We start from the raw sequence: 12,571 nt of genomic DNA, 5'->3' as shown, positions 1-12,571 counted from the left end.
GGCAATAATAATGTGAACATTATTGTTAGCTACACTAACAAAACATTATTAGTGTAGCTAACAGAAAGTATGTCATAATAAATTATTTTATTTGTCCTGATTTATAGGGTATATCATATGTCTGGGATTTCAGTTTATTTTGGGGGTTATAGGTCACAAAATGCAAGGAGTGAAATACAGTTTTAGTGTGGAACAATTTAGAATGTGGTAAGTTTGTCGCCTATGTTTAATAGCCTCCTCTGCACTATATTTTCTCATAATTTTTTTATTAAACGTGTTTCTTTAAAACTTTTCTGACTTTTTTTAAACTTTTTAATTTTGTTTTTACATTTTTAAAAATATTTTAAACGTAATTTTTTTTAAACTAGGGGCACCAAGGGGTTATTTTTTTTTATTTACAGGGGCTTTGATATTTAGTATCTCTGAGGAGAATACAGTATTCTCCTCAGAGATACTTTCTATCACTTTTGTAACACACAGCCTGCTAGCAGTGTACAAAACACAGTGAACTGTTGCCGGCTCTATAATCACAGAGATCAGCTCTTGTTGTGAATACAGGACTGTGACCACCTAATCTGCTGTTTAGGGTCTGCCTCTGACCCCGAGGGACCCATCAACAGCAGTAACTCAATGAGCTGCTGGTCCCTTTACGGACCAGCACTCATTGTACCGAATGACGGAATTATCCTGTCACGGTCATTAACTAACTGAACGATTGTGACGGGATCATTCCATCAACGGCCAGGAAGGGGTTAAGCCACACATGTACAAGGTCTTTGTCCAATTTTAAAACACTCCCATTGGCGGGTACCAGTAAATCAGCATTAAGGAATGTAGGTGTAAAAGATTTTAAAGGTTCAACATTGTCCCGAAATTCTAACCTCTGGCTCTAAGTTGAGTTTTGTGGACATATTTAAATAAAATAAAATTGTGATCATAATCCTATGCTCCCAAGGTGACTGCAGCAATAAACCTGTGGGAGCTGTAAATACCCCAAGAGAGCTTCTGGCCATTGTGCTAATGGCTTTTCCAGGCAAATCCTAGGTGTTCATCCATCTAAAGATCTTTCCGGGTTACTGTTCAGCCAGCACCCAGTAGCTGTTATTTGACTACCATATGACTCTAATCATCTATGCTATCCGTGATCTGTTTGCCAAGCAGGTAAGTTTTTTTTAATCAATGCTGCATAGAAAATTTGATCAGCTCCAACAGTTTCACTCTAGATCTTACTTTCACCCTAGAGTCAGTCTAGGGTGAATGTGAGATCTAGAGTGAAACCGTGATCATAATTTCTATGCAGCCAAACAAAATTCACCGGCAAGTCATTTATCTAATTTATAAGGAAAATTTGCTGAATCATTCTCCTATTCAAAGAGGATTTTTGGCCAACATCTGGATTTTGACCTTTTCAATTGGAAATTAAGCTGTGTGCAGCAATCCACATATTTATGAGGTTCTAAATGTTACACAAATGACTTTCTAACATCTGCTGCTCTAAACGTGCTAATCCAGATATTTCCAAGTGATTTCTTTTAGACATCCACAGTGCTCATTTACCCTAAATCCACATTTGCCATACATTTGACACACATTAACTATTTACTTGGTTCCTTCATTTGCAATCACCAGTATACACCTGACAAATTAAACCGATTGCAAACAAACAGAATTCACTTTGTTGCAATCAGCCCATAACATGGTGGATTCTGGTTGTCTGCTAGGGTTACACACTTAGGAGTTAGCACTTGACCTCTTAATGTATACAGAAATATGTGGCAGCACAGTGATATTCAAAGTTGCCACATACTGTATATCCATACAGCCAGTGTCCCTTGTTTGTGCTGGGAACACACTCACTCAGCGCCCCCTGCACATTGACCACAGTGACTTTTTCTACGTTGTGGATAGAGTGGGGAAGGAATAGACCCTTTGCCAAGTTTTTATTACGGTCTGTGTCCCAGCTGGGGAGATTCACCCCTATATTTGTCCGGGTGACTAGTCACCACCACAGAAAAAAGGTAGAAATCTTAATAAAGACAAATGACCTGGTGACAATTGTTTAAGGTGGGAATTCCCCTCACATTGGGGAGATTTCCTATCACTTTTTGTTGTGTCTCCAGGACAGGATGTGAATGGAAATCTTCACAGCGGAACACAGACGGAAACAAATTACCTGATTGTGGTTTTAACCTTTCTCCACGTTGTTCAAAACTAAAAAAAAATTATTTTGGCTATATACTATATACATTTCAAGAATAAGGATTTTTACTGTATAAGCCATGCCAGAGAAATGATCTTGATGGAATTGATCATTTATTGTCATTTGGAAGTGGCAGGTGAGACACACACTCCCACTCTTCTATGCTAATATATGTGGGCTGATTCACTAAATATTCACTTTACTTATCTAATCATGTGAGAAGCAAATTTCTGTTCAGGTATTTTATCTGCACGTAGCTGGGTATTCAAAGTGAACAGGAATATGCTTTTCACTTGATTGAATAAGTAAATACTCACACAACTTATTGAGTGAAGATTCTCAAAGCTTTAGCGAATCAGTCTTATTGCCTCTTACTGCTCATTCTCACTATGGAGCAACACACATTATAATCATTGGTGCGATGCGGTACCATTCATTGTGAATAGCACTCCAAGCTACCTTGCAGTGCAACACACTAGCATGCATTGTGGTTTGCTGACAAAAAAGGGCATGCACATGCTGTAGCACAGTGTGCGTTGTGCTGCCAAATAATGGTGCGTACATAATTTTTTGCCAGCACATGTATGTAACAATGTCATCTATGAGAAGGTGGAGCTTTTGAGGTGATATGTATATGAGGTATGTAATAGAGAGTATATGGTATGAGAAAGAGAAATAGGGCGAGAGGTGAGTTAGAGAAGAAAAGAACATTGGAGTGTAAGAAAAGAAGAGAGATTGGAAAGGGTGGAGGTGATGGCGATTAGTTGGGGACACCCAGTAGGGCAGGAGACAACCCATCCAACGAAGAAGGTGGAATAGGTGGTTATGGTTATATGACAGAATAGTATGGGATATTATAATTCTTCCTCACATAGCAACATAGCATCCAGGGGGTTCATAAGGCAGAAAACTGAGGATATCAATTATAAAGGTGGGCCGTCAATTCTTCCATGTGCATCAGTTTATTGAGTTCCGAGATCCATTCCAGTGTAGACAGAACTGAGCCAGATTTCCAGTATCTAGGAATGACAGCCCTGGTTGCAATGAGGAAGAATTGTAGTAGATCTTTTTTAATAGAGGAATAGAAAAGAAGGAACCAGCTAGGATAGAAAGGAGAGCTATTTGGGGGGTTTGGGGAGGAGAAGAGGATGTACATTTTTGAGATGTTTCAAAGACTGGATCCCAAAAGGGACGTAGTTTAGGGCAGTCCCACCAGACATGCAACAAGGTACCTACTGCAGAGAGACATCGCCAGCATGTATTTGGTACCAGAGGGAAAAATCTGTGAAGAATTGATGGACATTGGGACCATCTGGTTAATATTTTGAAGTTACGTTCTTGAGTTGCGCTAGCAACAGAAAGGTTGTGCATCAATGTGCAAGCTTTACATTTGTCATTCTCTGAGAAGGTGCAATTGAGTTATTTTTCCCATGTAAGCATGTATGGTAGAGTTCCAGAATCTCTTAGAGATAAGTAATTTGTATAGTGTAGCGATCAGGTGAGTAGGGGTTGTTGAAAGAAGACATAGAGAGGAATTTATCAAAACGAAAGCAGACAGAATCTGGAGCAGCTGCGCTTGGCAACCAATCAGCTTCTGTCTTTCATTTTTAAAGCTTAATAGAACTAACTGAAGGGAGAAGCTGATTGGGTACAATGGGTAACTACTCCAGATCCTGTCTGCTCCACTTTTGAAATATTCCCCCCATAATGATTCAATTGTAGTAGGGGGTCTGTGGGGCAGATCTCTTACGAAGTTGAATTGTTGCATTTTAACATGCTATGCTGTGTGTTGAAATAAAGTGTGCGGCAACACATGTTACCGCAACACGTGGCCGCTGGTATTAAAGAGCCCTTATGGATTTTTAATAAGATTTAGATAATTAAATACAGCAGGCAGTTTTGGACTTTCTCTTTAAATTTTAAAATGTCACAGATGCTAACTGTATTAAATGGTAATTTGTGACACTAAAAAAGTATACAAAAAATAAATATGATATAAAAGCTCAGTTTAAAAACATAAAAATAAACCATAAGAGTTTCCTTTTAAAGGTAAATGGGGTATCACAACGACAAGCACTCCTTTCCTCCTATTCAGGGAGAATACTGGTGACCATTGGTGATTGTGATCACATTCCAGTCATCAATGTAGTCAGCAGAAGTAGCCCAGCCCAGATCTGATACTTTAATTGTGTATTTCCAGTATGCTTGCTTTGCACACAAAGAAAGGAAGGTTTTCCATAATGCTGCAATGAAGGAGTTAAGTAATGCTACGGCTATTATAGTATTTATCTTGAAACCGTTGTAAAAAATACAGATTTCCTAGAAACGTTTTATCTGGAATTGCACCCTCCCTTGTCATATTGTTCATGAATTAACATAGAAACTGAAATTTCATACTACAAAATGCCAACAGCATTTTTATCGGGTTCTAGCAAGCCATAAATGTAATAGAGTGCTAATAAATGGTTCTATTGATGATTTGTCATTTGCATAATAGAAAGCCTTAAACTAAATGAAAATGCAGCAGCCCATGACCAGCAAATTGTAAATGTCCTACAGCTGTTAACGAGAGATGTTTGTTTCTTTTCTAGTCGTGATGATGTCATTGGAAAGGTCTGTTTAACACGTAACACGCTGGCAGAATATCCCAAAGGTATGATATTTTTTTTACCTGGCATGTGTTTATTTTTCTTAGCAAGTGTCTGTGTGTTGTATTGGAAATTGTTTGTACTCAATACAATTTTTTTTTTTAAAGGATGGGCTTTGTATTTTCTTTTAGATTGTAAGCCCTCAGGGGCAGGGCCCTCCTTACCATCTTGTCTGGAATTGTATTGTGATTGTAATGTCTGCCCTATATTGTAAAGCGCTGCGCAAACTGTTGGCGCTATATAAATCCTGTATAATAATAATAATAATGTAATAATTTTCTGCACAGCTTGAGTGCCGAGGTTGCCTGCCCCTGCCATATACCCCTGCCATATTTAGGCCCCCCCAGGGCTTCTGCCATAATGTGCAAGTATGCTTAGCATATTTTCACATTATGCTTACCTTTTTAAATTACCTTCTCCAGTGATGTGTCAGCCTCAGTTCCCCTCATCTCCTATGCTTTTATCTTTTCTTGGCCTGCTTGTGGGTTTTTGGCTATTTCAGTTGGTCAGGCCAGGAGGACATAACTGCAGAGCGTGCACATGGAAGTTACTCTGAAGTGGCTCTGAGGAAGGGGGCGTGTCCCCGAAAGTGCGCTAAGCATTAGCAGTGGGACTCTCTGAGGAGGACAGAGTCTCCTGAGTGTCTCCTCGATCTCTCCTTCTGTTATATCCACAGCAGCCATTCAATTAAGGACTGTCAGTCCATTTTGATGCATTTACATACTGCGTTATTTGTATATTTTTGTTTTCACTTTTATTGAATAAAAAAGGTTTTACTTGCACCAGGAAAGGCACCCGGTTGTTTTTTGTTTTTTCGATGGAAGTTACTTTGCCTGGGCACAGCAACGTGATGTACACTCTATGTGTACACGGCTATTCACTAAAATGGTGAAGAGTTTGGAGAAGGCAGGAGAAGTGAACCATTCTAGGCCAACATAGCTGAACTGGAAACATTCTTCAATTCAGCTCACTTTCCATTTCAGCTATGTTATTCTAGATAGTTCACTTCTCCTGCCTTCTCCAAACTCTTCACCCTTTCGTGAATAACCCTGTGAGTGTTCAAAGAAACGGAAAAAAAAAAATATGGAGCTGGGTTTGAAAACCACTGTTTCGCTGATTTAAAATATAAATCAAAATACAGCCCGCAGTTGAGGACTATTTGAAGACTATTTGAAGACTATTTATACTTAAAGAGTAACTCCACTTTTGTTGAGAAAAAAATCATTCCTCTCTGGGTGATCTGTGTACATTGCAGAAATTCTAACAAACTTTGTTGGGAAAATCAGTCAGCCAATCACAGAAGCAGGTAGTGACATTTCTGGGGGCATTCTGTACACCAACTGTGTGCAGAACACCTCCAGGTCGCCATATTGCATTTTTTTTTTTTTTTTTACAGTTTTAGAAATTTAGTAATTTTTAATAACATTAAATTACAAAATGGCTTGTGTAGCAATTGTATATGCTATATTCAATTTTTACGACTTTTTCATTTTTCAAAGTGCTGTTTGCTTTTAAGTCCCTTACCCTTTTCAAATGCAGAGCAAGGCTACTGGCTGGATCCTCTGCATCTCACATGGTCCCGGATTTGTTGAATACCTGCCTCCTTTCCTGTAGCTGTGGGATGCTGTAAAACAGGTGCTCCTCTATGTTTAGTTTGGCAGCACATCATCTCCCCATTACAGTATAGCAATATGTCCTGAAAGTACAATTATCCATTAATCCAAAACACTGACAGACTCAGAAAACATTTTTCTTTGGCTAGTTAGTAAATTTCTTCATGTCCAGGCACCCTGTAAGCTTTGCAGCATCTACATAACAGACAAGGAAAAATAACCTGTACCTTAGCATAGTTTCCATTTTTGCATGATGCCTATTGATGTATCTTTAGTTTTTAGTTACTTTTTGAGTTATTTCTGTGAAACTAAAACAAAATGCAAGGAGTAGATTCCACCTTAAGGTATGCAATTACCGAAAGGGGAGGGGCTTTTAAGAAATGCTGAAAACTCTCTAATTGTATAAAAATATGAATTAATTTATTACATGATTGGAAATAAATAAAGTTGAAACATAATTGGTCCAATTCACATGTAGTATAAGTGTTACATCAAGTCAACAATTATTTTTAAAATAGGACATAATAGAGGACTCATTCAGATAAAACCCGACATGTTTCGCCCTAATGGGCTCTTCAGGGGAATTTATATATCCTAAATAAGAGAGAACCCATGTGAGGCAAATTGGAGACTGCATTCATAAATAGAACAAGCATATATAGACACACATTATGGTATCATGGATATTAACAAAGCTTACATGGAGGAGTCCAAAGGGACCGTCAATCGACACCACTACATGAAAGGGAGGGGTCCGAGTGTTTTCAGGTGTATTTTCCCTCTATTCGAATAAAAGCAGTCACGCATGGGAATCGTGTCAGGAGAGCAAAGCAGCAACAACAATCGAGGGCAACAGAAAAGGAGATTTGTATTGAACAGGCACAAATAGGGATTAATAAAATAATGATTTAACGAGAATAATAAGTGAATAAATTGTGTGTAGTGATATAAAGCATATTAGTTTGATTTATATAATATTCATAATGATGGGTAGTGATAGTAAATGCTAGTGAAGCATAATAATTAATATATGTGAGCTGTGCATGTATGTCTGAATAATAAACGGGTGAAATTAATCAAAAAATGTGAATTAATACTTCAATTATCAAAATACTCATAAACGTGTGTACAAGGTAGTATAGTAGCTATGCATAATGCTCAATGAGCATTACCTTTGGGGTTGTATGAGGTTTTAACTTTGGATATGTTCTCTGTAAAATATAGTGGTATGATAGAGGTGTGTATAGAGGTACACTGTGTGTGTAAGGAGCCTATCCTACACAAACTTTATCAAATTAAAAAAATTCTATGCAATGGACTGTTAATCCTAAAGCCTACTTCCTGCTTTGGAAGATGTTTTTGGCATTTTTGCGAGTCCTTTTCAGACCGTAAATAAAGTAAGTTAAGCTAAAAATGTGATATTTTTTACAATAATACTTAAAGACTGACTTTTTGGTGTCAAAAAGTCTAATAAAAAAACTTTTTTAAAGACCATATGCTTGCTTAAGGTGTCATAGATAAAGGGACAGTTTATACCACCACCTTCACAGAAGCTGTTCCTCTATTAGAAAATGCCCCAAACACAGAGAGGCCTAAAACCGGAGAACCCATGACTCCAAATAGCTTTTCACAATTAGTACTGAGAGTAAATAAATTGAACAGTCTTTGGCTATAATGAAAAATCTGTGATTAGACAGTTTCCTACTCTGATAATAGTTACTGGCAGTTTCTTAAAATGCATTGTTATGGGTCGTAATTGTCTTCGATAAATACTACACTATTGACAAAGGACTAATAGGTACTTGGTCTTCCATTTTTAAGTACACTATTCAGTGAACAATAGACATCTAAAAATATCCAATCAAGCTGCCAGTGACAAAGAACAAGCTAATTCAACATAATAATTTGACTGGCAATGATTTGGGATTATTGGCCCAAAAACACGGCATAATTAGGGGCCTGAGACAAATGGACAAATCGTGCTCCTTTTATTAGTTCATCATAAAGTTTATGACTTGTAAACTCTTATAATCATAAATGTTAAAAACATAAAATTAATAGAAAATTAAAGTGTTAAGGCTTAGGTCGTAAAACCGAATCAAATCCTCTGTTCTGTAAATTTGATGCGTTTGCCGTTCTGACAAATTTCTTTGACTATAATTTTATACCTTATCCTGATATCTGGCAAAAAGAAGTTTTAACTGTCTTCATTGCCCTTGGTAATAATAACTAGCAGTGAAACCAACTGCTCCATCTCCAGTTTAGGGTATTAAATATTTAAGGCAGCTCTTAACAATATTAAGGACCAGATCAATTTTTGTAATTTAGCTATCAGCCTAATATTTGGCAACATTTATGATACCAAAGTAGTATACATAGCCTTTAGGCCTCATTCACACACAACGCAAGCAGAATTGTACATTGCGTATCTACGCGTCTATGCGCATATATACGAGCGTCTATGCGTGTATATACGAGCGTATATGCGTGCACTATATGCAATCCCAGAATGCATCACTTGTAATGGAATTTTTAATGTGCTGTACGCATGTACGTGCGTATATGCGCGTAAATACGCAGAAATACGCTGCGCGGACGCATCTCTGTTCCATTCTGTTTTTGCACATATATACGCTACGCATATATATGGCTCCATACGTGGCTATGTGTATGGAGCCATTTATTTGTATGTGTTGCATATGGTACAGTACGCGCGTATATGCGCGACAGTGTGAATGAGGCCTTATAGGGGAGAAATAGGGCTTTCTTATGAATGTCCTGCAAATAATGTACAAAAATATGAGTGATAAAAAAAAATCGCCCAAAAATACCAGCTTTGGGAAAAAAGGAAGGAGGTAAATAATCACTAAATACAAACAATTGTTCTTTAAAAAAATGGTTTCACTTGCAAAGTTGCTGGAGCTGACATTATGTGCAGATCCAAATACACTGTAAAAGAGCTTATGAAATAATCTTGCAAACACTGCAGGCTCCATTCACATAGGAGGCATTATGAGTACTCTTGAGATAGAGTGTGATGTTGCAGTTAAATCAGGAGAGTTGGAGAGGCACACCTATATTATTTAGAGGAGGGTTGTTTGGATGTCCCTCATATGCCCAAGGCCTTCAACTAGTTAAATACCCTGAAACTGTACCCTTTTGCAATTTCTGCTACATAGTTAATGCCAGAATTCAGGGACATCATGTGTTGCATCATTAGCAGTGTCAGATGTACTACGGTAGTACAAAGTTCCTCATGTTGTCTACCTAAATTTATTGGAACACCTTAGCCATCAAATATGTGGTAGAGAGTATGGAGGTCTGTCCAGTGGAAAAACTCTCTCTCTTTTCAAATTCTTTGAATTATAACTCCAAGACAGCTGAGAACATATGCACCTATACCTGCATTGAATCAAAGTTATGATCAGTTCTCTAAAATAGACCTCTCTTGCAGTGGACTATTAAAAAAAAAAAAATTATATTACAGCACCAACTTTTTCTAAAGCTCAGGGCATCTCTGTTCTTGCAAATAAAGCCAGTGGTGGCTCAAACTATCCCTATTAATGTTATCAATAATTAGAGAAATCTCTATCTTTATAATGCTGTTTTTTAAATAACCCGAATAAGTGATATCTTATGTCTACATTAGAGACATTAGAGCGGATGATTTTTCTACGTTGATTGATCTTGACTCTGTGACTGCTGGAAGAGGTGGTAATCCCTGCTCAACTTCCCAGGGTGTATAAGTAGGTATAAGTAGTCTTATAAATTAATAATCAAGGGGCTTGGGAGCAATTCTTTTGTGTGAAGCTTTTAGGAGAATACTTTTAGGGGAAAATGTCTATATTTTGTAAATATCTGAAATGTTATTTCCTGTTCAGCCCCTGTTAGAGTAAAGTAAGAGCCTACTGCTAAATTACATACAAAATATTCATCAAACCACAATACTACAACTACTGATGCCATCAAATACCACAGAACATTAGATAGGAATAAACATCCATGCACTTATTCAGGGCCAGCATCTGTCGGCGGCCTAACCTATATTGCCTGGCACTTGAAAGGTGATGGGACATTGTCACAATGAAAGAGACTCCACATAGGGATTTACAAATCTCTGTTCAACCTCCCTGGCTAAAGATGGCTCAGTGGGTTGCGCTATCTTTCTGTGCATTTTCATTTTGTAAATCTAAGTAATACAAATTTCAAATCATTTGTAAATAACTTCATTCACATTGGGGTTAATTTACTAAGTTGATTTATTAACAGAGTCCCCTATGAAAGAATAACTGAAGTGTGTGAAGTGATGCTACCATACACTCTTCAATCAAGAAGCTAGTTTTACATCCCATTGGAAATCTTGTTGACTTTTTAGAGTAGCATGTAGGGATTGTTAGATGTTAAAACCACCAATAGCTTGGCAGTCACAATCTCCACCTCTGGTTCCTTTGCACTGCAGGAAAAAAGCCCCAAATATTGTCTTTTTTTAGATTAGCTATGTGACCATGGGGCCTTATTGGAAATGTAATTCTCATGGCTATGGCTAATTGCAAGAGGTTTAGTCATTATAATCGCATTTATTTTGTCTGACATGAGTAACATAAAGGAGACTTACATCTATTAAATCTAGCTTTATCTGTTGAGAACTCATTTGCAAGCTAATTTGAGCTTTTGTAACTCCCATATGGTGATTGAAAATACTTCCCAGTAGCGAAACAGGAATAATATTAGGAAACAACACAATAGCAGCATTGTGAAGGATTTTAAATAAAATATTCAAGTGAGGGAAGTACTTTAAAAACTTTATGGATTTTCCCCTGTTATTCTTAGTCATAGCAGATCACAACAGCTCTCTTAAGGTCCCGCCACAGCATTTCAATTGGGTTGAGGTTTGGACATTGACTGGGCCAATTTAACACCTTGGGGGTGATTTACTAACCTAAACACACACACGCACCAGGTGCGTGTGCATTTTTACACAGCAAAACGTATTTATCAACCAAACACAAGCAACGTGTCACATTTTCACGCTGTTATGGCGCGTTTTTATGTATTTACGTACGTGCGCGTCATGTAGCATGCGCCATAGGCTACACGCCGCTCTAATAGCGGCATGCAAGTCTCTAAAAGCATATTTCCACTAATGCCATATATGGAAAAATCATGCACATGATGCATATATAATGCTGCTTCACAGTTTAGACAAAAATGGTTAGCTCATGCATTTACATTCCTGCATTCATCAACGCAAGCAACACAACGTAGAGCTAATTTACACAACATCACCTTGTAATTCATGCAGGGCTTTGCACAACACACCTGCTGGGTGTGTACACACTACAAAGGTGTCTAGATTCCACCAATAGATCATGCTGGGAGGGAACACACTACAGAGGTGTATACTTGTTCGTGGCGTGTTTATAAGGTTAGTAAATCAACCCACTTGATTCATTATTTTTCCACCATTCTGTTGTAGATTTGCTGGTGTGCTTGGGATCATTGTCCTGTTGCATGACCAAATTTCGGCCATGCTTAAGCTGTCGGACAGATGGCCTTACATTTGACTATAGAGTACTTGTTCAGTCTTTTTCTAATTGTACTGTCATGAACTTTAACTTTTAACATGCTATCTGAGGCCTGTAGAGTCTGAGATGTAACTCTGTTTTTTTTGCAATTTCCCTGAGTATTGCACATTCTAACCTTAGGTTGTCTTGAATGTTTTCCACTTGTGAATAATCTTCATCACTGTAGAATGATGGAATTTATTTATTTTTAAATGACCTTCTACCCTTCCCAGATTGATGGGCAGCAACAATTGCTTCTCTAAGATCATTGCTGTTGTCTTTCCTCCTCCTTGGCATTGCTCCAGAAGGCTGAATGGTCCAGACCAGCAAACTGCTAAAACTTTAGCATTTATAGAGGTGGTCACACTTGCTGATGATGATCAATTAATGAAGGGCATTTGATTAGCAGCACCTGGCTGCTAAGTAGCCTCTTAATTCCTGTGGAAGTAGTAAGGGTTTACTTAGTTTTTCACTTTTTACACATAACTTCTTCATTTTGGTATATACACATATATATGTATATATATATATATATATACATATATA

General features: G+C 37.7%; 1 protein-coding gene across 1 annotated transcript in view; it reads left to right on the top strand.

The window, feature by feature from the left end:
• The window catches only part of LOC108791274 (ras GTPase-activating protein 4-like), a 94,826-nt gene that overhangs the window by 29,711 nt on the left and 52,544 nt on the right, over positions 1-12,571 (top strand). The window contains exon 4 of the mRNA XM_018561710.1: positions 4,792-4,853. Within this exon, the coding sequence (XP_018417212.1) occupies positions 4,792-4,853 (62 nt within the window). The remainder of the gene's footprint in view (positions 1-4,791; positions 4,854-12,571) is intronic.

The sequence above is a fragment of the Nanorana parkeri genome, unplaced genomic scaffold (genome assembly GCF_000935625.1).
Source record: "Nanorana parkeri isolate BGI_ZX_2015 unplaced genomic scaffold, ASM93562v1 scaffold539, whole genome shotgun sequence".
NCBI classification, from domain to species: Eukaryota; Metazoa; Chordata; class Amphibia; order Anura; family Dicroglossidae; genus Nanorana; species Nanorana parkeri.
The sequence above is the reverse complement of the archived record's forward strand: the minus strand, read 5'-3'. Positions and strand labels throughout refer to the sequence as shown.